Below are 27732 nucleotides of genomic sequence, written 5' to 3'. Positions count from 1 at the left end.
TCAGGAACATTATGGGTATGATTTTTAAAAATCTTTAAAATATGTAAGCATTCAATTACTGGAGGGAAAAACAGTGAGAGAGAAAGAGAACAAAATAGCTATACATGCTGATTACTACTATTTCACTAGAATAAAATGATGTGCCACTTGTATAGGTTGGGATCTTCTCCAGTTTTACTAGCATGTCTTCAATATTCTGACTTTAAAATTTTCTGAGTTCACTATGTAATCTATAACTATGAGAAGAGTTTTTATGTCCAAATTTCTCTCTCTCCCTCTTTTTTCTTTTGTGAAGAGTCTCATTTTCTCAGTAAAATACTATGAGATGAGACGTGAGATGAGAGTGATTAATTATGATTCTTTCTCTTACAGGTGAGAGTGAATTTGGGTACAGGTAAACAAGTGCTCCTTTCTGAGAAAAGACTTCGTATGGACGACTTGGTTTGGCATTTGGTGGAACTGTCCTATGTTAAGGATAATATTTCCTTGGTTATTGACAAACATTATAAGACTACTGGCCAAATGGCTGGTGGGATGAATAATTTGAATTTTCAACATGGAATCTATGTAGGAGGACGCGGGTCACTCAACGTCCCTTACCTAGACAGAGAGCTCCCCAATTTCCGCGGATGTATAGAGGAAGTGATATTTAACCAGAGGGAGATTCTTATGTCCCTTAGATCTTACCCTGGTTTTAAGAAGGTTTATGAGGTGTCACTTGGATGCAGTGATGAGTTTTTTGCAGGGGAGGATGAAGCTATCAATTTCTTTAGCTCTAGATCCTATGTCACTTTGCCAGAATGGAAGGTACATGGGGAAGGGCTATTGGAATTTGCTTTGCAAACTGGAACTCAATGGGCCTTGCTTTTATTTCAGTCAGGTAGAGAAGGAGATTTTGTTGCTTTGGAAATAAATGAAGGTCTATTGAAGGCTCACGTAAGAAGGAGTAAAAGTAAAACTCAGCTTTCTTCTTTTATCTTAGTTAGTGACAACAAATGGCACATTATTCAACTCAAATTCACGGAAGGGTATCTGGACCTAATGGTAGATGAACAAGGAGTAAGGATGTCACTGCCTTTGCAAAGCAGACCATTTGTATCTGAAGGCCCCCTCTTTGTGGGAGGTCTTGATAACCGAATGTGGGAAGAAGTAAAGAAGTTAGAACTTGCCTCTGTGCCTGGGAAATCTCCTCGAAGAATCTCTTTCAAAGGGTGCTTAAGAAGCTTGGAAACCAACTCAGAAAAGAGAGCGTTAAGGGATGCCCTTGTTTCCAGAGATATTTCTGCTGGGTGTAAAACTGAGAGTACTGGTAACGCAAATCCTTCCATGACAGCAATAGAAAACCTACTTCAGTCGGAAGTCTCCCTTTCCACTGTCATCCCTGAAGCTATCAAGGCTTTTCATCAAGATGAGAGTAGCTCTTTCTTGGTTTTGAATAACTTGGAGGTCCAAGAAGGTGGACGAGCCTTACTTGAACAAAAACATATAAAGGTGAATGGGAAATTTAAGGATTTGGGTGTCCATCATTCTCAAATACTATTTAAAATAGAGAAAATGCCTACTCATGGGTTTCTTCAATTAGATGTTTCACCTGAGCAAGAAATGGAGACGGCTTTTACTATGTTAGATTTGTGGCAAGGAAAAGTTTGGTATGTCCATGATGGTTCAGAAGAACCCACGGATTATTTCACATTTTCGGTCTCTTCCAATAACAATAAGGAAATGCCATCATATCTGCAAGAACATATTACATACGTGTTTAATGTTATTGTCATTCCAGTAAATGATCCCCCGTACCTCAAGCTCTTGGAAGGAAACTTGCTACTCCTGTTTGAGAACTCTAAGAAACGACTGACCCCAAATATAATACATGTGTCAGACCCTGACACAGATTCTTTACGTCTTAGATTTTCAGTTCTTGGGAACTTCAATTCAGATGTTGGGTTTTTAGAAAACACAAATGATCCTGGGAAAGCCATTAATGGTTTTACACATAAGGATTTAAGAGATGGCACCATTTTTTATGTGCACAGGGGTCATCGGAACTCTAGGATTGTTCTGAGAGCGAGTGACGGAGAGCTGGTTAGCAACACGGTGGTGTTACGGGTCATGGCTGTTCCTTGGGGCTTTGTAGTGGCCAATATAACCGGTGTCGTTGTAGAACAGGGTGGCACCGCTCTGATTACACAGAGTAACTTGTCCGTGGAGGTTAATGGTGAGCAGCATGAGCTGGAGACTCGCTATAATATCACTCACCCACCTCAGTATGGCCAGATTCAGCAGCTCCAGTCAAGTGGGGAATGGAAACAAGTTAGTACCTTTTCTCAGCGCTCCATCGATCAGAGTCGTGTCCGGTATTGTAGCACATTCAAAGAAATGCAGTTAGGAAATGTTACGGATCACTTTAAATTTAAAGTTAACGTGGAAGGAAAAATCAGCGAGGAGCTGATGTTTCCAGTTACTGTACGATGGCTGAAGTTTACACTTCTGGAAAATGTTCCTCTAGAGATCAGTAAAATAAACAAGCAAGTATTGAGTTCTGATCTTTTGCAGGCTGCAACAGAGGGTGTGGAAGTAGCTGAGAGGGAACTACATTTTAAGTTGCTGACCCCTCCTAAGAAAGGAAAATTGCTCCTTGGCAATAAAGTTCTAAAAATAAACTCAATCTTCAGCCAAAAAAATATTACAGACGCTGAGGTAAGTTATGAACCTCAGGAGAGGCCAAGGGAAGACTCACAGGATACTTTTAGGTTTTCGATTGTTGCAAAACACATAGAATCAAAAGATTATACTTTTAGAATAAACTTTAAAGCAGATAAGACAAGAATTATTTTAACTAACAAAGGATTATTTGTAAAAGAAGGAGAAGGGAAATTAATTACAAAAACAGAGTTATTTGTTCAAACCTTGGACAATCAGATCTTCCAATATAAAATCACCAAGAGCCCTCAACATGGGAGGCTGAAACTGATTAGCTTTTCTGATTCTCTGGAAAGTAATGACAATATCACTACGTTCACAAATCAAGACATAGTGGGTGAACGGCTGATGTATGTTCATGATGACTCTGAGACTGAGTTTGATGAATTCTTCATCGTGGCCTCCACCAAAGGACCAGGCCAAGAGGGAGCGGTCAGAGATCTTAACTCAGAGCATCTGTCTACAGAAATCAAAGTCACTGTTTCTATTGGGTTAAAGAATGATGAGAAACCAGTACGTGTGGTAGATAAGGTCTTTCATGTTGTGCGGAACGGCCAGCGCTTATTGACCCTGGCAGATCTCTGTTACCATGACCCTGACTTAGATTTTGACGATGGGCAGTTGCTCTACACCCGGCGGGGCATCCCAAATGGGGATTTGGTGCTGGCCAGCGACCCCACTCGGAGACTCTACCAGTTCAGACAAGAGGATCTTCGGGAAGGGCGCGTGCTCTTCAGGCATCGGGGCACAGACTCGGCACGCTTCGTGCTGTTTGTGACAGATGGTGTTCACTACACGTCATCCCTTCTTGAGGTCAGTGTGTCAGACCCCTATGTCCAGATAGCCAACAACACAGGGCTGCTCGTACGGAGAGGAAAAGATGCCAGCCTCACAGCAGCCAACCTGAGTGTCACTACAAACCAAGATGTCAGAACAGACCACGAGATCGAATACCACATTGTGCAGCCCCCAAAGCATGGCAGAGTACTGGTCAACAATTCAGTCTCCCACTCGTTTTCCCAGGATGATTTGAAGCAAGGACGTGTGATTTATAGTCATGACGGCAGTAGCAACTTTGATGCGTTCAACCTGACAGTGAAAGTTAAAGACACATACATAGAAGCAGGAGTATTTGTTCAAGTACGCTCGGAAGGCAACCAGCATCTCACCCATGTGCTGCACACCAAGACTCTTGTAGTTGAAGAAGGAAAACCAGTAAAACTGAGCAGAGGAAGGTTCCAGGTAGGTGGTCGTCCTAAGCATCAAGAATTCTCACTCTCCTAGAACCATAGGGGCTAATAATCTGTTTGCTTCTGAAAGCTATTTTTGTGTTGCTTTCTCTCCTGTTATTAGGAGTGACATTAAAACATACATAGATGCCATTGAGAAGAAAATTTTAAAGGTTTCTTGATTTTGATATTACCAATTAGTAGTTAAAATAGAATATAAGCAATCATCAGCCTTATTTTAAGGCTGTGTTCACACGTACATGTGTATGTTTAGTGTAGTCTGAACTGGGAACAAGGAAGGGAGGTATGTATTATGGTAAATTAAGAGATCTGTACTTTTATTCATTATTCATAGCAATAGTGCCAATATTTCATTTGATCTGAGTTACGTTCATGATACCATGAAGCAGGATATATAAAAACCTATAGTAATTTAACAAACATAAAAAGGATTCCTAAAACAGCAGAAGATATTATGTTACACAGTTTTTTTTTTAAGTTCTGAATGTGGCCTTGTTTAGTTTCCTAAGTTGATGGATAAAATTGGCCTAAACCAGTGGAAAGCTAGGGGTGAGACCAGAAGCCACCTGTTATCCTGGGGCTCTTATTTGGAAACTTCCAGCAGGCACAGCCATGTCAATCAGAGTTAGGAGGGAGTGTTTTTTGTTTTTTAGGATAATCCTATAACAGGATTTGTGGTGTGTAAACTGTGATTTATGACAATTGGCCACAAATGCAGGCTATTCTGAATCTACCCTCAGGACTGAAAATGAGTTTACTTGTTTTCTAGATGCAGCCAATAACATCAAATAGAAATGAATTCAAATCAGAATCAGTTTACTATAAATGAGTTTTGAATAAGGGAATAAGGGACCCACCCACTTTTCTTAATTCTTGAAGAACTTGGAAAGTTTATATTTGAGTTTCACCACAAGGGGGCATGTGTAGTTCAGTGACTATAAATCGGTTGCAATCCCAGTTTTGAGGTGGATTTTGCTGAATCAGTAAATTAAAGATGTATTGAAAATGCTGAACTAGTTAAAATGGGGGAGGAAAATCTTTCCTCTAAGGTCTTGCAATTTTAGTAACTCAGCTGCTGCTGCTCCCACCATCTTTCATTCCTTCTCCTTATATTACCGTTTTATTTCTTTCACCTCAGCCTTCTGCATCCTGGGTTTTTTGCAGCTGTGAGTGATGCCTTGTTAATACATTAGTAGCTACTCAGGTATTGTTGACCATTACTTGTCATTGTGACCGAGGCTGATGCTCAAAATATTGGCATGGGCACCAGAACAGACCCAGGTTCAAACTGTGTATCAACTCTAATTGTAACTTAAGCCATTCATGGACATTAACAGAAAACAATTTGGTTCATCAACAGCCTTGATGCTTACATTTATTGATATGTTTTTCTTTTTGTGCCTGTGTATTGTGTATTTGAACTCAAGGGTGCGCATGAAGATAATATTCCTTCAGAAGCAGTGTTCATTGTCAGAACTCCACCAATGCATGGAGACCTCCAAAAATCTGTACCAGAAGAAGGCAGCTTGGGTGCAGATGGAAAGTCCCCTTTGATTTTTACACAACAGGATGTTGATGATGGCAACATCCTTTATGTGCAGACAGCTCCTGGCCAACAACAGGACCGTTTTTCCCTGGATGTGACAGATGGTGTCCAAGTTGTGAGTGGAATGGAAGTCTTGGTGGATATCGTCCCTAAGTGGATTCCTCTGGAGGTACAGAATTTCACAGTTCAAGAAGGTGGCTCCACAGCACTTCTAGACTACCTCAAAATTCCAAACAAATATTTTGAGGGACTTGACTGTGAATTTGTTCTACTTGAACCACCAAAACATGGTTATCTTGAAAGTTCTAAATTTCCAAGAGTAAAGCTAATGAAATTTACCAGGAAACAGGTAATAACTCTCAGTTAACAAATTTGGGAATGTTGGGGAAGAGAAAAAATGGGGTATTTATTATTTAGACTCATGGACTTTTGGGAATGATGGGACCCTGGAGGGTTTCTAGTCCAACTTTCCATCAGATGCTAGAAGCCCTTGTGCAGTATCCCCACACAGAGGTCATCTAGCCTTTGCTTAAGCATCTTCAGTGATGGGGAACTTACTGCTTCCTGAGATGGGCACGTCCAGTGTGAAAACACTCCATTTGTTAGAAATTTCTTTAGGCTGAGCTGAAATCTGCCATTTAGAAACTTTTTCTCCTAGGTCCTGGCTCTGGTACCCCACAGACCTCTTTTCATGAAAGCTTTTTTAAATATTTGAAAGAAAAGGTTATCAAATTCCCTTGGATTTTATCTTCTTTAGGTTAAATATCCCTAGTCCCCCAGCTTTTGTTTATCTGCTCTGGGTTTCCTGCACCATCCTGGCTGCCCAATTCTACTTCATTGTCACTGTCCCTCTCAGTGATATCAGGCTAACACCCCGATATTTAACACAGGCATGCGTTAATCATTGGCAGACTTTTTCATCCATTCACCCCCTTATTCTACCACCAGATGCTTATAGAGTACGTGCTCTGCCATGTCCCACGGTAAGCACAGGGCTATCAGTGGTCAAAATGGCCCAGTCCCTGCAGTCGGGGAGCTGGACACAATTGCCAATGTGGATTCCAATCAGCATAAAGTAACCAAGGTCAACTCTGTGCTGGTATCGGGTTTCTTTGCCTTGGGCTAGAATTGTATTATTGTCAGACTTTGCTTTCTTATCCTGAATAAAAGAATGATTTCCCTTACTTTCTTTTTAAATTTTGAAAAGTAGCGGCAGATGCCCATCATTTCCTTATGAGCCCCTAGGAACACGTACTCTCCAGGTGGGGAACAATTAACAGCCACCTACCATTCTGGGGTGTCTTTGTCTAGTCAGCTAAGAACACGTGTACGCTGCTTCATTTTGCTTCTAAGAGTTTGAACTCATCCACTGATTTGAAACCATTTACTGAATGCTTACTCTATTTGAGTTACTGTGTGGCGTTACCAAGTAAAACATTTTCCCTGCCCTCAAGAAATGTGGTGGAGGAACCAGGTGCACCAACTTTAATGTAGGTATAACCTTGCCTCTCTTTGGCATTTTCACTGTGGTGCTATGGGAGTAAAGAATTGGCACATTTGATTCTAATTTAAGAGCACAGGGGAGGCTTCACAGAGGGAATAACGTTTGAGTTAGACTTTGAGGAGAGAGAGAAAGAGCAGGGAGATAACAGAGGAGGAAACAGAAAAAAGCAAGACAAACAAAGGGAACAACCTGGCCGAGAGCTTTCTAGGGGCAAGGGGAGTTATCTTGGAGGTGGAGGAGAGTTGGGAAGTGTGAGGGGCTGGGAGTCTTCGCCTTTGTCCACAGGAGATATAACTGGAGTTACGTGTCAAGAGGGCTGGACATAACCAGTGGCACGGAGGAGCCCTGGGGAGAAGCAGAGAATGCTGAGGGTTGGAAAAGACCTTAAACCTGGGTGCTTCTCAACTGGGGACCCAGGAAAGGTGGGATACCTGTGCAGGTGTCTCTTAATCATGGCGTCCCTCTCAAAGGCTGGACAAACCATCCAACATAACCACCTGCTCTGGTGTGAGTTGAATTGAATACTTTTCTAAAAGTGGCTTATAAATTGTGGTCCTGTCTTCTGAGTACTAAATTTTGGTCCTATCTTGGTCAATTTCAGTTATTAATCATGCTTCATAAGAGGCATGTATTTAAGATGGTTGGTTGAAATCTGTGTGTCGAGATACATGTGTTCCGTGTGGCATCTATATTATTGTGTAGCCCCGTTCACAGAGAAGAGTCAAAATCACATGTCCTTGCTTTCCGGATGACCCCTTCATATTGTCTCTTCCTACATGACTCCTGAGGTCTCCAGGTTTTGACACATCATCATTTTCACTTACTGTGACACTAACCTCTAAAAAGTAATGGCTATAGCCTTTAGTGGCTTGGAGAAGGAGAGTCCCTGGCCATTTTTGCCATTCATTCATTCATTCAGCAAATAGTTTTTGAGTATATCTGTTGTGTGTCAGGGATGACAGTTCTAGGTACTGGAAATAAAGTGGTGAACTAACCAGGCAATAATCCCTGCCCTTAGGGGGCATTTTTCCTGGTGGGGTAAAGAGGGAGGCAGGGAGAAACAATAAATAAAATAAATATATGAAATATTTAATAATAAATGGCCTGTTAAATGAAGATTAGTGCTATGGAGAAAAATGAAGCAGGAAAGGGAGATAGAAGTGCTGGGTCCTTTAGTGGTGTGTATGTGTGTGCATGTGTGTGTATGTGTGTGTATTGCTGTTGGATTTCTGACAGAGTGCTCAGGGAGGGCCTGGAGGAGGTGAGGGGTGGGTGAGCTAAGTGTCTGTGGGAAGAGCATTGAGGCAGAGGGAGGAGCAGGAGCTCCGTTTGGGTGTGTGTCTGGGGTCTGGGGAGCAGCAGGTCGTCCAGGATGGCTGGAGCTGCATGCATGGTGGGGAGAGCCGCAGATGGACTTCACCTTTGACCCTGAGTGAGGCGTGAGACAGGAGCACTGGAGGATGAGAGGATGTGAGCAGAGGAGCGACACAGTACACCCCTGAACAGAATTGGTGACAGGGACCAAATACTTTTTAATCTGTCAAGATTTTCTACAAGTTGTATCCCTTAGTTTCAGATCGGCAGATATTGTTCTTGTTTTAGAAGTCTAGGAATAGACAAATCCCCAAAACACCTTCTCTTTGCCTTCAGATTAATGCCATTAAAGGACATGTCATTTTGGGAAGTGCCACTCCGTTGAGGAAATGACAAATTTCTCCAGGAAAAACACTCTGGAGGTGACTGCTGTTTAAACGCTATGTTCCCAAAGTGCATTAGGTTAACACTTTCACCTTCTGATCAGTGCCGTCTTCCATGATTGTTTTCAAATAGCTTAAAACGGCATGTTCCAGGAACATGTGGACAGGCCTATGATCTGGAATTCCTCTGCCCACGGAACTCCAGAGAAATTCTCATAGCACCTGTGTGCGGGTGGACACAACTTTCCCTTGAGATCCTTCACGAACTTTTCAACTCTTGTCAGAAACACCTCTGAGAGATCAAAAGACTTTGCTCAAAGGAAGTGCGCCACAGGAATGGGCGAAGTTGGACTGTTAAAAATTTTGGCTGTATTTTATCAAAATAAACACAACCCCAGAGACTTTTTCAGAAGTTCGATGACTCCTTTTGGGGTTTGGAAGTTTTCTGCTGTATGTTTGGGTCATGAACTTACAGAAGCCAAGTTCCCCTCTAGCTTTAAAGTTCTCTTGGTCTCTGATTTTGATCCTGTGCTCTTTAGTATTTCCATGAGAGTCTTAAAGACATGAAAGGCATTCTCATCAAATTTGTGGTTATTACAAATCCAAGAGGAATAACTAATTCATTGGATGACCATTTCAGAATTAAAATAAAAGAGATGAAATCCAACAGGGATAAAAGTAAATGTTGGCATTTGGATTATTACAGTGAGGGGCAGTTTTGACAGAATAATTTGATTCCAATATATTTCATGATAGTTTGTCCACAGGTGATGTATGTTAGCTAGTTATGGGTAGCGTCCCTTATGAGTTGCACAAAAAACTATTGTATTCTGGAGGAGGAGGAGAAGGATTAGGAGGTAGCAGGTGTAACCTCACATACAAAGAGCAGTTAAGGGAACAATGCATATTTAGCTTAGAAAAAGATGAATTTGGGGGAATTTAATAGTTTCCCTGATCTATATGTCTCCAAAGAGGAGAAATCCAACCAATGGGTAGAAGTTTCAGAGCCTAAATCTAATGGTTTGTATTGTTCAACAAAGCAATCAACAACTTCAAACATTAGTGAAGGTGAATCTGAATTTTATTAGGTGTTCTTCCATTGGAAGAAAAGCTAGATTATGTCACTCCCAGCACACTTTATTGTTAGAAACAGCATTTGAACCCAGGTCTTCTGATGATCAGTTCAGCATTCTCCCCGCTACACCACATTGCCCAGTTGCTTGGTTCCTCCTTAATCTAATTTCTGGGATGCAGTGTCATTTCACAAAAACCATTCCATCCATCGCAATTTGCACTCTGATTGTCATACTCAAACTTCACAGGATGAAGACGTGTTTCCCTGTGTTTTAGAGATAAAAAATAGGATTTCTTTTATAGCAATTTATTCATATTTTTAAAGTCACATTTCAGCAAGTTGGTGATTTTATTATTTTTTATAGGTGGAAAATGAATTGATTTACTATGTTCATGATGATAGTGAAGAGCTTCTTGACAATTTCACCATCTTTGCAAATAGCTCAGAGCTTGGAAAACAGAGTCTGCCCCAAACTCTTTTTGTGACTGTTGACTCTGTAAATGATGAAGCTCCAGTGATTATAGCCAATAACGTCCTCCAGGTAAGTGCTACATGCTTTGTCTTATCATGAGAGCCTGAGGGCTACTGATTTGATTTTCATTTATACTATTTCTCATGATAAATAAGAAGACATATGACTATGTTTATAGAGTTGACATGTTCCCACTGGTTTAAATAAATATTAGTTACTAGCAGGACATTCTGTTGGGTGCAGCTGGGAAGTGGCAGGGAATCACAGTGAGTGACCTGCATATTGCATTGCTTGAGCAGGCACCACCCAGAGCATGGCCTTTATAAGCTGCGTTAGGGAGGCCTGTGCACGTGGGCAACCCCTGCCAGGCTGGCAGCCTCGTGGTTGAGAGAGTGGGCTCTGCAGTGGCAGGCCCGGGTGCGAGTCCTGGCTATGTGCCCTTGGGCAGGTTATTTAGCCCACTGATTTGCTCTCATTTTGGAGGCAGTGAATGGAGGCAGGGGTGTGAGGATTAAAAGATAAAATGATGTGAAGCTCTCACGCAGTCCCTGACACATGGTTAGGGCTCAATAAATGGCAGCTCTTGTCATTGAAAAACTCCAAGGCCACACCAGATTTTGGGTAAAAAGAGGCCATGGTAAAGCCATATGACAGTATTCCTTGGGTTCTGAGAGCTTCTATTCCCCTTTGTTCTCTCTGAGGCTGCCCCAGGGGTACTCCTCAAGCACTCGCAGATAGGCATCTCTGGGCTACGCAGGGTCTGCACCATTTTGCTCCTCTCCTGATGGGGATCCCTGGGGTACTGTCAGCTCCTGTGGCTTCTGTTGCCCACACAGGGGGGCTGATGTGCAGGAAGCCGCCTGGCCCCGCTGGCTCCATTCCTGCCTCGCCAGCACTACCAGCATCAGAGCTGGCAACCCATCAGTGCCAGTTTATACTGAAGTATCTCAAAGCTTACATTAAATAGATTCCTTTGTCTAAATTATGACTGTTGTGAACAGAGCCTTTTGGGATTTTATTGATTTCCAGTCATATGGTACAGAACTTAGTAAGAGGGCCTCTCTTTAAGTGTAGCTGTGTTACCTCCTCTGGGAATCCCTGCTAGACTCTGGCTCCCGAAGGCTGTAGATGTGATGTTCTCATAGAGCCCTCCCTGACCACCCCAGCAGAGATAGCGCTGTGCTGTTCTTTATCTCTGGACCCTGCTTTCTTCTTCTTTTTGGTGCCCATCACTCCCTGGTAGTAAACAAATAAATAATCTGCTATCTGTCTCCTCCCTTAAGTGTAAACTCCATCTGGAAGGGATTTTGTCTGTCCTTCCCTGTGGTCTCCTCAGTGCCTGGCACAGTATACGGCACATCACAGGGGCTCAATAAATGCCGAATCCCTAAATGCCCTCATGGAGCTTATGTTCAGTGAGGAATACAATAAAATTATGTTATAAATAAAGTGGTGATCTGCTGTACTTTCCTGTAAACTCTTAAGGGATAGAGAATGGTTGGGGTTAGAGAATAACGACACTGCAGAGAGGGTGGTCAGGAAAGGTCTGTCCCAGGAGGGGACATTTGCATGGAGGCCTGTGTGTCGGTGGTTCCTGAGACCTCTCCTGGGTTCACTGATTTGCAAGGACTCACAGGACATAGCATATTCATGGCCAAGATTTATTACAGTGAAACATGCGAGGCAAAATCAGCAAAGGGAAAAGGCACATGGGGTGAGGTCCAGAGGAAACTAGGTCAAGCTCTAAGAGTCCTTTGCCAGGGAAGTCGCACAGGATGCACTTCATTCCTCCAGCAGTGAGTTGTCACAACACACGCAAATGTTGTCTACCAGGGAAGCTCACTGGATACCAAGTGGCCAAGGTTTTTAATGGGGGCTGGCCAGCTAGGCACCGTCTGTGTAGTATGTGCCAAAATCCCTGACTCCCAGGAGGAAAGCAAGTGCCCAGCATCAACCACACTGTTTGGACCAACAGTTTAGACACAGTGAGCCACCCTTATCATCCAGGGAAAATGTGTCAGCGTAGGAAAGTTCCCAGATACCCGCAAAGAGCCAACCTTGTGAGCAGGCCTTTCTCAGGAAAGACAGTCTTCAGCCTGCTGTGTTAACTCTTTTCTGAATAAAGGTAGGGGTGGGTTGGGGGGTGGAGGTGACTAGCTGGGGAAGTGAGGGGCCGGATGAATATTAGGGGAAGAGCATTCCCGGCCAGAGGATAACCAAGGGCAGCGGTAGTGAGTCTGTAGTGGGTTTGGCGTGTTTGAAGACACAAAAAGCTCTGAGTGACTGGAGCAGCAGATGGAAGGAGGAGGAGAGAGAATAGACATCGACTTCCGTGGTGAGAGCTGATTTCTGGGCATACGGACCCCCTGATGCCAGATGATTTTGTTCCACTGGCCTTCTGGAGATAACCATGGGAGGCAAGAGAGCGTTTATTGAGCCCCTGCTGTGCGTCAGGCCCAGTTCTAAATGTATCACGTAAATGATTCAATGATTTCTCATTAGTTCTCTCAACAACTCTTGAAATAAAATGAGGATTACAATAGCCTTGGGGCACAGAGAGGTTAAGTCACTTGACCAGGTCATACAGTTGGTAAAAGACAGAGCGGGATCTGTAGCCAGGTAGTCTGAGCACCGGGTCCACGCTCTGCTGTCCACAGTGGGGACGGTCTGGAACAGTGCTTTCAAACTGCCGGCTGCAACCTGCACATGGGCTGTGAAATTAATTGAGTGGGTCAGAATCAATATTTTTTAAAAAATTAAGTAGGATGAGTAGTATCAGAATATGCTATGTATAATGAGGGTCAGTATTGTTTTGTGAAACTTGCTTCATTTATACATATATTGGACTTTAAACATATACACACAAATACACATAGGTGTACTAGGTTGCTGTGTAAAATGTATTTCTTACTTTGGGTGGTAATCAAAAAACACCGTAAGCCACTGATCTAGCAAAGCTAGGTGCTTTTATATGGATGGATCACTTTTTTCATTGCTCTTCCCGTTTCTGGGGAAACCTGTCCTTTTATGAGGTTAGGGCAGGTCTCAGGAGTTCATCTACTGAAACTTCTATCCACCGGGACATGTAGAAACTGGTACAATAGGGTCATGACAGAGTCGATGCAGCCTGTAACAACCCCCTACCCCCAAATTTTCCCCTGACTGGGCTACTTTACCACATATAAAGGGTCTCTACCCTCAGCTTTGGGCTCCCTGTGACCACTTAACGTCACAGCCCTCCTGCAGGTCAGCCCTGCCTGCCCGTGTCCCGCCCATCCGCCTGTCCTTTTCAGCAGGGAGGGAGGTTGGGATGGAAGGACCAGCTATGCTGTCTGAAACCCGCCTTATTCACTTCATGGACGGCTATTGTGGCCCAAAGTCATGGCGAGGAAGGCAGAAAAATCGTAAATTATAAAATTTCAAATATTCCAAGAGAAAGGAATATAGACAAGAGCATATAATCACAATATTGCTTTCATCGTATATGTAGTATAATGTGAATGAAGCTGCTGTGAGGATTTTTAGAACAATGAAATCTTGTGCACTGAAATTTTGTGATACAATAACAATGTCTATTTTCAATCTCAACATAATTTAGACTTGACAAAAGAGACAAGAGACAACCAGGAATTGGTCTTGCTAATTTTGAAAGCCTGTGTAGGCAGTTTATGACATCGAAGACATTCTTTTACTTTCTGCCCCTAAATTTTTTTATTGGACTGTGATAGCTCTATTGTCCACCAGGATATATAATATTAATAGCAATGGCAAACGGGCATAGAAAGCTTCCTGGAAAGACTGTGTGTTGGTCATGTTGCAGGGCAGTCTCTTGAATTGATAACCTTTAATACTATTAAAGAATTGTCACGCATCAGGTTTGTTAGCTTTTCCCTGAGAGTTACTGTAGAAAGCATATGCATTTTATGAAAATAGTAGAGTCATGAGAGTGTATTTTCCAATAACAGAGTTTCTCTAGTGCTATGGTTATTAATTACTTCTGTCCAGGCCAAGTCTCAAATTTAGGGGATCATTTCAGACAATGACATTTCTTTTTCTAGGTTTCAGAGCATATCAAACAGTAATAATAACAACCATTTACATGGTCATAATGACAGCTAATACATAGTGCTCTGTACCTGGCGTTGTTCTATGCACTTTACATTTACTCATCGAATATTCAACATCTCTTCGGGCTATGATTTTTATTAATATTTTAAAGATGAAGAATCTGCAGCATAGACAGGCTTCCTCAAGGTCGAAAGCAGAAGAGCTGCTGGTAGACAGTAAGTGGCAGAGCTAGACGCGAGATTGAGCTCGGAACCACCAGGGTCTCCTGCTTCTTCCTTCGCAGTTACAGCGAAGAAGCCCAAGGACCTGGTAAAGTAGAACAAGCGAGTGTTGCTCTTATTCCTATTTTAAGAAGAGGGAATTAGAGCTCACGAGGTTAAGTGACTTGCCCAAAATAACAAAGTTAAACAGCAGCAGAGTCTGGGGCAAAGGCAGTTACTCAAACGCGAAGCCCGTAAGGCCTTCAGATCCGGTGCGGTCTCTGACTTTCCCATCAGCATTTTCTCAAGACCTTCACGTTATCCTTCAAGACCACTCACTCTCCTTACTTGTCATCAGGGCCTGGAGGAGGTGGCAGGAAGGTCCACCTGCAGTATACCTGAGAGAAGGTGGGACCGGGGAGGGGGATAGAGCCACCGATGGCATCTCAGACTCTGGAGGGCCATTCGCAGCCAGGAATCTGAATGTTAACCTCTCCGCCCCAGCATGTCAAACATACTTCTTTCTCCTGAAGTCCTATAGCAACACTTTCTTAAGCCACGGGGCTTTCATCTGATCTCCATGGCCATACAGATCATTTGTGTCCTAACACACAGGAATTAGGCCATTGTAGGTGAATCCTTTGCATTTTACTCTGAAATATATTCTACTGAGTACTTTTGTATTCAAGCATGACCAGTGATTTTTGTGTACACCTGATAAAATATATGTGTGTCCACAAGGGGGCTTCATTTTTCTGTTTTTCAAGTTTTTCTTTCAATAATACTATACATTCTGTTGTTGTTTTATTCTGAAAATAGAACCATTTGCTTGTTTTTGATAAGTGTTTGTCATCACTAGAAAGAGCTTTGAGAGCTGAGCACAGCAGAAGAATTAGGACAGCAAAGCCTGAAGTGACAGCTGAAGTCCTGGGGGTACCACCCGTGGGACAGTGCATCTATGAGCCTTTCACATCCCTCATATGAAACTCAGGAAGGATCTGGGTTTTTAAATATTACAACCATAGTTAGAATTAAATTGGATCAGAATTGGGTTTCTATTAATAAATACCACTAGTCTCTTCTTAAAGCTAATGGTAAATTAAAACAATATTATTCCAGGTTTGTGTTAATTCGTTCAGATATTTATACTCTGAGCCATTCATTTTTGGGCTTTGGATCAATTTTCAATCTGAATTCAAGTTGGGGGGTTTTGTTTTTCTTCTCCCCACCTAGCTGAAGTTTCTGTTGCCAAGCACTAGGCACTAAATTAGGCCTCACCTGGAGCAATAGGGCTATTAATTGAATTAAATTTGGTTTGGTAGAAATAAGACTTGAGGTTCCCAGCTCTTGTTTTGAGTGGCAGGTTTTCCATTTGTTTTGGAAGATAGTGTATTTCAGAGGCAAGAGGGGGAAGAAGCAGTGTTCCGCAGCAGAGTAACGACAGTGGAAAACATGCTTCGTCCAGCATTCATGTGCGTAGTGTTGGAAAAAATGAGTGTCTGCAAGTCACGGGAAGAGAAATGGCAGCAGATTCCACATCAGCTTGAGTTGTTGAAGAAATGAGGACAAGATATATGGGTGGATTTAAACATGTAAAAAGTGAAAAACTGGAATTTTGTGGAACAGTCCAACATGTACATTTTATAGAAATAGCCTTTCAACAGGTTAAATGAAGGCCAAAACCTTATAATTTGCACATTGTATTGACTAGCATTTCTGGTAGCTATTTAACAGTTGATTTCCTTAGAGTTTAGTGCTGAAACATCTTCAGTGGGCATATTCCAAATGGCAAGATATGGGAGCATCCACTGGCAACACAATTATTAAACAGATACACTACTCACCCCAAATTATGGAGGAATGCTGTGAGATCAAACAAAATCTGCAGTACATGTTGCAGACTAGCCTCAATAGTGGCAATCATCACACTCTTAATGATGTAATAATTTTTAGCAATATTAAAAATCATATCCATCCTCAGAGCCAAATCTGATGAAGAAGGTGAATTCCATAAAGCTAATATTTATTGAATGCTTACTATGTGCCAGGTGAAGTGGTTCTAAGCACCTTTCACATATTAAGTTACTCAATATACATAATAACACCATCATTCCTAGTTTACTGATGAGGAAATTAAGGCACAGAAAGCTGAGAAATGTGCCCAAAGTTACATAGCTAGTTAGCATCAAAGGAATGATTTGAACCCAGATAACTGGACAAAAACAAAATCAAATGTTCTTGAACAACCTGAAAATAATTGTGTGCAGTGATATTGGTGTTGGCCTATGTTGTTCTTCAACATAGTCTCCTTGAGGAGTTAAACATCTATTTGGATGTGTAAGTTTCAGTGTGTATGTATGTGTGCGGGGGTGTGTGCACGTGCGTATGTGGTGTACGTGGATGTTTATTTAGGTCCAATTACTTTATGATCTAAACTCTTAACTTCCAAAGAGCTAAAGGATAATTCACAAAGTAGTTTTTTTTCCTGTGCTGTCAGTAGTTGGTACATTAGAAGGAACAGAATGAATTTCTGTCTTCTAGCCCGATCATGTCTGATATGAAAGCATAGGGATTGTATATACTTCCTGATCTCCCTGTCTCAAATTATGTTTAGCAATTAGATGGTGAGTGAGCATGGAGTAAATTATTTTATAAACTGCCTGTTCTACTGGGAACAGTTCCCTTTAACTGGAGAGATTATATATTAAATCATTTAGGATCAAATTTTTAAACAAGTTAGTAAGAAACATAGAAGATGATGATAAGATTCTAGCCAGAAAACAAGGAATGACACATAATCTTGGGAATGTGCACATGATGTGTCTGTGGATAAGAAAAAATATATCAATATAAATGCAGATAGCAATGTGATAATTGAGTTAGTGATAAAACCACTTGTTTATAGTGTTAGTGAAAGATCATGTGATTGTATGATTGGAGAAACTCAAAACAGCCCGATGCCATCAGATGTGATTCAGTGTCCACAGAAACATTTTAAACCTAACATGTTCAAAACTGAACTCGCGATCTCACTCCACAAATCTGTCCTCAGCTTCCTTATTGCAGATGATGGAACGCATCCTCGTTGCTGAGGCCCCAAGCCACGGAGTCATTCTCTCCACCTTTCCTTCTTCCACACCTCACTGCGTGTAATTTGTTAGAAACTCTTTTGCATTATCTTCAGCAGACACCCAGAATTTGACCACTTCCTGCCACCTCTGCAACTGTCGGCCACTCTCTTTCTATCATCCTTCTCCGGGATTATTGCAGTCGCCTCTTGCTGGTCTCTCAGCTTCTACTCTGGCCCTCTCAGGTTCTGTTGTTGACACAGAAGCCAAAGGATTCTGTGAGGACTTGAGTCCTCCCAGGTCTCTCCTCACCTAAAACCCTGTGATGATCCCCCGTGGCACTCAAGGAAGAGCCAAAGTTCTTACAGTGTGTTCAAGGCCCTGTGTGATACGACCTTCCGTTATGTTCATCTCCTTTTACCCTTCATCTTGCTTATTCTGTTCCCGCCGCACTAACCGATTTCCTGACCCCCCAATAGAGGGGGCCCACATTAGAGCTGTTTCCTCTGCCCGATGGTCCTCCCCCAGATAGTTGCTTATACATTTGGCTCCTCCTTCACCTCCTTCCAGCCTTTCGTCAAACCGAGCTTCCTACTTAACATTTGCCCACTCCTGAACCTCCCCCCTTATCTTGCTTTATTTTTTCTTTTTTTCATAGTGCTGTGATTTTCTAACACACTATGTAATTCATTTCCTTATTATGCCTGTTGTTTCTTCCCTGTGTCCCTTCATCCCCTCCTGCTGGAATGCAGGCTCCCTGAGGACAGGACTCTGTTTCATTTACTGATACATTGCCAGTACTCAGATCATTGCCTGGAACATGGTAGACGCTTAATGTTTGATGAATTATTGAATGAAGATGTTTAGGCAATAGAAATAAATTTTAAATGTAATTGAAAAACAGGGTATATTACCCAGATACAATTGTAGATGTGTGCTGTAAGCACAGCAAACATTGCAAGGTCATAGGAACCAGATGTTGGTGTTCTTGCAAGACTGGCTAGATAAAGGGAATAAAAAATATGCAGTATGTGTGATTTTCTCTCAACTATTTAAAAGCTGATGAAATAATTTGCTTCTTCCAGTGATGAATAGAAATCCATGCCCAACACACAGGAGGTGCTTAGTTACCATCAACTTTTATTGTTATTATACTTTCTATAAATGCATGTGCTGTTTAAAAACTTAAATTTGAATAATTATGAATACTGTTTTACTGAAACTTCATAGACCTCATAAATTAAATACTGCAACATGCCTTGCATTTCATCTGGCATTTAATTATATATCAGTTTTGAATTAAGAGACTTCATGAATTGCTTTAGCTTTTGAATCTTTATGCAAGGGACCAGGGTGTCATAGATATCCAGTTTATTAATGTGATGTGATTACAATTGGGACTCAAAAGATGCACGTTCCTCTTCTTTTTAAGGTGTGGGTAAATTCTGTCACTGTGATGACCAAAGGTGACCTCTGTGCAGAAGATGTGGACTCCGCCCCACAGGACCTGGCCTACTGGGTCACTCCACCCAGCAATGGGCATTTGGCTCTCAAGTCCTTTCCTGGCCAAAGCATCCAGAACTTCACCCAGGCTCAAATCAATGAGGGCCAGCTAGTGTTTGTACATACCGGTATGCCACAGAGGAAAACAGCGTGAAACTGAAACGTGTTTCAATCAGTGGTTAATGTGATAGTCATACCTAAGAGTTGCTGACCGAAAACCTAAGGCCATCTAAAAACTTTCCATCTCAGTGACAGAATAATTTTTTAAAAGGTGACTGATTTTAGTAAGGCCAATAATAGCAAGCATTAGAGAGTCCCTGTAACTCACATGGCTTACTCAGATTGTCATGTAAGGTCTGTGCTCAGATCTAAGCTTCTCTGAGAGCCCTTTCCTGAGCACCCACTAAAACAGCATCTCTTCTCTGCCACTGTCCATCCCTTTCCTTAGCTACCTGACATTATAATATAGATTGAGTTGAATATTTTTTTTTTGTTGTCTGTCTTCCCCACTAGAGTATAAGCACTATAAGGGCAGGGCCTTTGTTTTGTTCACTTTGGTGTCCTTAGCACCTAGAACAGTGACTGGAACATAGTAGGTGCTTACTAAAAATTTGTTGAAAGAATGAAATAATACTGAACACCTCTTATGTGCCCAGTTAATTTCCAGAAGCTAGGAATACATTAATGAACAAAACAAAGAGATATTTATTCAGTGAATGAATACATGGATGAATGAATGGATATAACTGTAATTCTAAGAGATCCTGACTTTGAAAAGGCCTTTCTTTTTCCTCTTGTTCAGCAGTAAATCAATAGGCCAAGCAGCCACTGTAAATCTGCAGGTGACCCAGTCACTTTGCAAGGGTGGCTGGGCTTTGAAACAGGCCATTCCCACAGCAGGGGTGGGAGGGAGCATGAGCCAGTGGGGCATGATGAGAAAGTTAAAAAGTCTCATCTGTTCAGTTATTTTTAATTATCTTCTTTGAAAATAGAGTAAAGAAAATAAGCATAAAATATTTTCTAAATCCAAATGTAGTCATTCCCTGATTATCTTTGCAGTTAACATAAAGAATCCCCAAAGAATCTGAAAATAATTTACTACGTGAATGCTCCCATCTAGTGGTTCCAAACCTCTAGCCCAGGACCTGTGGGGGTTAGTTTCATTGCCACAGGATCCTAAATCTACCCACACAGGAACCAAAATGTTATTTCTAGACCAGATGGTATTTTTCACACGTGTGTTTCTATTTTTCAAATGTGTGCAGATTGCTGATTAATAAAATACAATTCATTTAAAGAGCCACTGAATTAATAGGAGGTTTCTGCCAATTATGTGTGTTTTTTGTTATAATAGTAGATACCGAAAGTCCAAATATTATTAGATGAGGGCTTAGAAAGCTTTTTATTTTTATGAAAGGATTATCGTATTTTCAAAATGGAGAGAAGTACTCTAGAGACTTGCACAAAAGAAGTTTCAAATTTCTAAAACTATCGTCTACAGTGGAAAGGAATCATTGACTCTCCACCATCCGTAGGCACCACGGGCCGGGCAGCCACATTGTCCATTTCATTTCCCCTTCAGAAGGTCTCTGGGAGATAGGGAGTAAGGACCCCATTTTGGAGATGAAGAAACCGAGGCTCAGAGGGATTAAGTTGGCCTGACCCTGAAGCTGGGCTTTCTCTACTAACTGCCACCCACTGAAGGGCAGAGGAGATTGAAGAACTGAAGTTACTATTTGCAGTAAAGGATTAAAAGAAAAATTAGCTCTCTGGATTGATTTATTTGTCAACTATTAGGTCTGTATTTGTTTTTGGTGAGTAGAGAAAATAATTTCTCCTAAAAAAGCCAGAAGGAGAGTTACAGGCAAGCTGGACGTGAGAGCCAATCCATCACATCTTCTAAATGGCCGTGAGGCAGGCTGATAACCCCCAAGGGGCCAGAGCCCAGCTGCAGAGGAGTCTGTTGCTGAAACCAGCTGGTTCTCCCCTGGCACATCTGTCCATCATCAGCCCCAAACAAAGACTTAGGCTTAAGTAGCCTCTCTTAGCATTTATATCTGCAAAGTGCTCTGCCATAAATCGAATTCGTTATCGAACGTAACAACCTAAGTAGGTTGATAAAACCAAGATGTGAGAGGCTAAGTGATTTATATAAGGTCGCCCTTCTGAAAGGATTGTCGGAAAAAATCTGAGTTGTACAATGAAAAATCCACAGGTCAACCCTCCTCTTCTTTCTCTGGTCATAATTAGTCTGTTAGGGCACACCCAAGACAATAGTCTGTGTTTGTTTTGATATAATTCCTTTGATTCCATCTCCATTTTGTTCCAGATTCAGGAACTGTTCAAAGTACCTAATAGTAGAAAGTGTTCTCTCCTTCATTTCCTGTTTCATTCAATACAACTTTCAAAGTGCTATTTCTAGGAAAACAAGTGAAAAATAACATTTGGTTGTGGAGCCCTGTTCTAAATTATATAGACTCAGACTTCTCTCTCTCCTTTTTTTTTTTAAATGGTGACTTTTGAGTGTAATAGGCAAATTTTAAACAGTCTGTAGCCTTTTTTTTTTTTTTGTGAGAAATCAGAACTCTCAGGATTTGCTTAGATAACAAAAACTTGAGAGCTTGTCATGCCATTGACCTACCTTTTATTAAATCGTGTTACTAGGGAGTACTTGTCCATAATTGCAGAGTCTGACTATGCCTCTTTTGTTCCTTGCCACATGTCCCTGAGGGTAACAAAGACACATTTCTACCCACTGCATAATGCAAAGACCTGTGGGCCTCCAAATTTACTGCTGGATGGACATTTTCAAAGGGTGATGGGAATGCGAACATCAGGCTGTCTGCATAGTGATCTTGCCTGGTGCTTTGTGAGTCAGATTGGTAAAACACCCCTGGGAACTGGATCGATAGGGGCCATCTCAATTTAAGCTTTGCACATAAGTTAATTTATAACTTTACTGATAGCACTAATCCCTTGACAGAAGCGTGGGTGTGGAGTTCTCTCCTTGCAGAAATTTAACAAAAGGTTCTTTCCCTTTCCTTCTCCTTTCCCTCTTAGCGGACTATAGCTAGCTTGAGACAGATAAATAATTAGAAGTGCAGGTAACTATTTAAGGAAGGTGTGCTTAAGTATTATTTACTTCCCCCTAGTTTGGATTTTCAGTATTATTAGGTAATTATCATCAATATTTCAGAAATTACTAGGGGGTGTGTTTGTGTTCTATACATACATAACTTTATAAATTGATTCCAAAATAATAAAATGGAGGTGATGAGTATGTTCTTAACATTTTTAAAAAGTTCTTAGAGGTAACATCTTTGTTTTAATTTTTACATATTTATTATGTCATGGGATGGATAGAATTTTCATTGTCGTCCTTTATTGATACTGTTTTAACTTTGTGTTTTTATCAATATTTGATTGGTTGAGCTCAGTGACCATATTAGCACGTCCTCAAATTAATAGCAGTAGCTTTGCAGGGGAACAGGTGGGAGAGAGGGTAAAATTGTGTGGCTTGTGCGGAACAACCAATTGACCAGAGTGTAATTTCTTCTTTTGAAGGAGCAATGTCAGGAGGCTTTAATTTTCAGGTTACTGATGGCTTGAACTTTGCACCTCGACAAATTTTTAGCATCACAGCTCGAGCTCTGATCATTAGCTTAGAAGTAAACAGAGGACTGAGCATCTTCCCAGGTAAGATTTTAACTGAAGCACCTGTTCAAGTTTAAGTGTTTGTTTGCCCTGCATCTGTCCTGGCCTTGCCTGTCCTGACGTTAGCTCTGTTGGTATTCCTGGTCTCTGCATTGCTCTCTCTCTCCACACTGTGACTTGCTTCCTGCTCTAGCTCCTGGCCAGTAGAAGGGAAGTCAGATTTTCACACACATTTCTATTAGGTGGCTCTTAGATCTGATAAAATCTCAACTTGGGTGGGCATGGAAACAAGAACTGCGGAATCACAGATTTTAGGGTTGGAATGGACCTTAAGGGTCTTCTGATCCAGTTGTTCTTGGTGGTTCTACCCTAACACCCCCGGGTAGCAGTGACCCTCCCTGTTCTGTATCAGAATCCCCTGGTGTGAGGGTGGTTCTGATGGCCATGCCACCTTGTCCTCTTTTCAGGGACCCAACTGAGCCTTGCTCAGCCTGGGCTCTGCAGCAGTCACCCTGAGATCGTAGGTCCCTGCCACTGCGTGTAGCAGTGGTGACAGATGCCTCACTCTTCCTCTTGCCACAGGCCCCCACCCCCACCCCATTGTATCAGGTCCTGCTGGGGAAGGCGGCCTGCTGCGTCCCATCTCAGGGTGTGATTGGCGGTCAGCTGTGGTCAGGACCTGTTAGGATCCAACATATCAGGGAAAATCTATTCCTTTTTATAGAACTATCGATTGTTTAGAACTATAATACCAGTAGAAAATCTATTCCTTTCTAGATTGGACATTCACATACCATTGAATCCTTGTTTTTTTTGTTTTTGTAGTGTCTTTAGATATTTTATCTACTTCTCTGGGTTGTTACAAGGATTTAAATGAAATAATGTATATGAAAGCAACTTTTGGTCATCCCCATTTGGCAGATAAAAACACATGAAGGCTTGGGAAGGTCACTAACTAATAGGAGTCACAGCCCCAAGACCGAGTGCCAACTCTGACCCCAAGTCCTGTGCTGGCATCGAGCAGCTCTGCTCCTTTGCGTGGGGCAGTGTTCCAGGGCTGTCTCTGTTTTATTGCAGAGCGTTGGTTTCCTGAGAACCGTGCCACCATAGTCACTGTTTATTTTGTCTCCTTCTCTGTATTATTGATGGACTGATGTGCAGAACCAGGGAAATATACATAACAATTTAATAAACAGAGACAATTATGTAGAAGTACCGTGTGTTTTACTGTCTTCAGTTAGGGAAATATTACAACCTGGCATTAGTCAATACAATCTGTTTTTTGACTCACATTGATTCCATACCAGTCGGACTTTCTCTGCCAGCTTGTCAGACTTTGGTATTCCGTTTTGTATCCCTTGTGTTCTGAGTCTTAAAAAATGGCCCTGGCTTAAGACGTGTAGGAATTTGCATGGTAAGCCAAAATAATTATTAGAATACTTAGTATGGTGACTGTTTTAAGGTTAACCATGGCTTCTATGCCCTGTCGAATCTGACAATTATTTTTTAACCCAGTTATTTTAAAGTAGAAAGTACTATAGTTCTAAATGAGCTTTTTTTGTGTGTGAACTAAGGAAAAAAACCTACCCAAAGTGTATTTTTATTTTGTTATATATATGTGTGTGTGTGTGTGTGTGTATACACACACACACACACACACACACACACATATACGGAAACATGTTCTATTTCTTTCTGAAAAATTTATTCCCCAGAAAGGAGTTTTATAACTAGTTTTTCACCTTGAATGCTACCATTGATTTTGTTTGTTTATCTTTAGCTGTGGCATGTTAGAATATACTGTGGCTTTAGGACCTAGTTTTTCTGCTTATCCAAATTGTACTTGGCTCTTGTTCAAAGAGTGTTGGGGAGGGACTAACCTTGAGGGTTTTGTTGAAATGGTCTAGAATATAAGCTCACACAGACCCAGAGTTAAACAGCTCATCAGCAAAGGATCTTCCTGGCAAAGTCTGTGACTTCAGGGAACCTCGTATCATTAACAACGGTCTGTCCTCTGAGGTAGGAATTGAAGGAGAGAAGAGAGGAGAAGGGATTTGTACTGTATTGTTAAAGGGTTTAGAGCAGAGATTTATAAACTTTTTAATCAGTAGTTCTTGAAACACTGAGTGGAATATCATAAGACTTAGTGGGAGATAACCAAGAACTATAAGAAGACATTGTTGATCCTCAAGGAAATGATCGAAAGCTTACTAATTGGTGAAATGAGAAACTTACACTCAAGAGTACACTAACCATGGAAAATACATTATGATAAGTGTCCAGTGAGTGGTACAAAGTGACTGAGCTGCCCGAGTTGGGAGGAGGGAAATCCCATAGCCTGGCACGGTCAGGGAGAGCTTGTGGCCAAGACAGGCCTCGGGCTGCCCTGCGGGGTGAGCAGCATTTTGGTGGGTGGCATTGAGAGGGGTGGGCATGCCAGGGAGGGCAGCACAACTGCCCAGGGAAGACCAGGGGAGAGGAAGGGTGTGTGTGGAAGAGGGCAGGGGAAGAACTTGTCAGATTCATTAAATGGTTAATCACGTTATTTTCTGACTCAAACGTCATTCCCCCCATTGAGTTCCAAGTAAGATGTTATAGACAATGTAGTGTCAGCTTTAAAAATACTCACTTCTGAGCCAGCGAGGCTTACGTTGACCGCCAGGGAAGTTGCTTAACCTCTCCTAGCCTCATCACCCGTTCTTGGTGATGAGGAAGCACATACACACTTCCTAGGGGTGTCATGATATTTCAAAGAGAGGGCAGGGCTGAGTCTGTGCTGTGTCTTGGTGTATCTCTGCTCCTGACTATAGGACTTCACTTATTAGGTACTTGATAATGTTTGTTGAAGAAATGTGTAAGGCCTCCAAGCCTAGTGCCCTCGAAACCCTGGCCAATTGTGGTGGTGGTGGTTTTTCTTGAAACAAACACACTAGGGTACGAGTATGTTTGAGAAATGCTGTGTTTAAAAGGAGGATAAAACAGATTTCTTTACTCCATGACTTGTCAGAGACTTGAACATGCTGGTTTGCTCTTCACATCTCCAGGAAGGGCATATGGAGTGAGGCTTAACCACACAGATACGGTTACGGAGCCCCCTTATGACCACACCCTTTGTAGGACACTTACTCTATGGCTATAAATTTAGGTGGGACCTTAGAGAAATCACTCCCAAATTAAGTGGCTGCAGCTTATTTAGGAAAATATCAATGTTTGGATGAAATGAGGTGGGCAGGGGGGAAACGATGTGTGTCTTTTGGTGTGCTGGGCTGGGCCATGAGAGATGCTTGTCAGGCAGTTGCAAGCTGGGGCAAGCTCGTCCTGCCGACTGAGCATGCTCAGGGTGACGGCTGAACAGGAATGAAACCTGGATACCCTTCTGGGTTAGGTTGCTAGAGAAGAGAATGAGGAATTGACTTACCCTGGCTGAGAGAAAGCCACTCTTGGCCTGGAACAGCTCTGGTGTGTCCTCTATTCCAAAAGGCTAACACAAATGACATGATATTTTTTTAAGAAAGAGTCCTTTGCACCCGCCACCCACCAAAAGTAACCCTGGAGGTGAAGGAACAAGTGGACTATAAGTTAGGGTTCTTTATAAGAAGGCACAGTAGGGAGAGATTCCAAAGGAAAACTGTAGATGGAGAAGTTGGATGTTGGGTGCCCAGAGACCACACACCGAGGGGACATAATCCATCTGATAGGAAGTGAGGACCCCACCTTGACAGGTCACGGAGAAGGGCCCCAGTTAGGACTTTACAAAACATTGCCTAAGGGCACAGAAACATTGCTCTCGCCTCCCTGGGGTGACCTCTGATCCTGGCCTCCCAGCTCCAGGTGCCAGAAGGTGGCAAAGCCTGCAAAAAATGTCAACAGCAAGAAGTGAGAGGAATGTGGGAGGCAGTTACAGGCATCACACGAGCACTTTGTGTAATACCCAAACTTGTGGCAAGGCAGTCCTGAACCCGACGTGGAGTGGTGTTTCTGCAGCTGACTTTCCAAGGCCCTTCTGCCCCCACCTCCAGGAGCCCCAAAACCTAGAACTCACTCCAGGGCCTCAGACATTTTAAATGGAGCCTCCAAATTGAGGGCTCAGAACAATCTTTGCAAGTTTGGAAATCTTTCAGACCCAAAGTTGGCTTCCCCTAGGAATTGGCAAGTACCTAATATGGTTTAAATAGTACAATTGGTGGCCTTTGCCCTCTACAATGGCTGCATAAGGAAAGCGAAAGAGGATGTCATTCAGGAGGCTTAGTTATTATTGGACAGTTGACTCAACTTCACAAACAACTTACAAAGTGCCTACTCAGTGAGCTCCCCTGCAAAAGCTTAATGCTAAAGCCCTTCAGCAAGGGCTAAAACAGAAGAGATAAGACAAGATTTTGGGCCAGAATAACTATGTGAGTCTATTTCAGACCCGGCATCCTGTATATGAGGTTGGAGATGTTCCTTAAAGCAGTGGCAGTGGTCCCCAACCTTTTTGGCACTAGGGACCGGTTTTATGGAAGACAGTTTTTCCATGGACAGTGGGGGTGAAGGGGGAGCTCAGGTAGTGTTGCCAGGGATGGGGAGTGGCTGTAAATACAGATGAAGTTTTGCTCACTCCCCGCAGCTCACCTATGCAACACCCCCCCATTCCTAAGTTTCACGGAAGACAATTTTTCTATAGACAAGAGGTGGGGAAAGGGGGGCAAGGGGAGCCAGCAGAGCTCTGTGGCCTGGGGGTTGGAGACTGCAGCCCTAAATCATTGCAAATAAAGGGATATGTACTCCAACTCTGTGTTCCTCCAAGAGTGGTCCATGGACCTTCTCGTCTGGGAACTGATAAGAACAGAAAATGAGAGGAAGTGTTTAGAAACTTTTATTGCAGTCTGACATTGCTGTAACATTTTTATTGTGTTTTATGAAATTATTGGTCCACAGTGGATTAGGATGGGAACACTGATCCTTCACCACAGAGCATTTGAGAAGCACTCCTCTAACCTGAGTGTCCCCGAGCCT

The 27732-nt window shown here is 42.2% G+C and overlaps 1 protein-coding gene across 2 annotated transcripts in view; it reads left to right on the top strand.

Annotated features, from left to right (window-relative positions):
• The first annotated feature begins 1880 nt into the window (after window positions 1-1880).
• Window positions 1881-27732, top strand: part of LOC123647972 (chondroitin sulfate proteoglycan 4-like) — a 48072-nt gene continuing 22220 nt past the window's right edge. For both annotated transcript variants that reach the window (XM_045565641.1, XM_045565639.1), the window contains exons 1-5: window positions 1881-3942; window positions 5378-5845; window positions 10137-10313; window positions 19013-19211; window positions 22648-22779. In XM_045565641.1, the coding sequence (XP_045421597.1) occupies window positions 2110-3942; window positions 5378-5845; window positions 10137-10313; window positions 19013-19211; window positions 22648-22779 (2809 nt within the window). In that variant the 5' untranslated portion in view covers window positions 1881-2109. The remainder of the gene's footprint in view (window positions 3943-5377; window positions 5846-10136; window positions 10314-19012; window positions 19212-22647; window positions 22780-27732) is intronic.

Source organism: Lemur catta, chromosome 12 (genome assembly GCF_020740605.2).
Source record: "Lemur catta isolate mLemCat1 chromosome 12, mLemCat1.pri, whole genome shotgun sequence".
Classification (NCBI taxonomy): Eukaryota; Metazoa; Chordata; class Mammalia; order Primates; family Lemuridae; genus Lemur; species Lemur catta.
The sequence above is the reverse complement of the archived record's forward strand: the minus strand, read 5'-3'. Positions and strand labels throughout refer to the sequence as shown.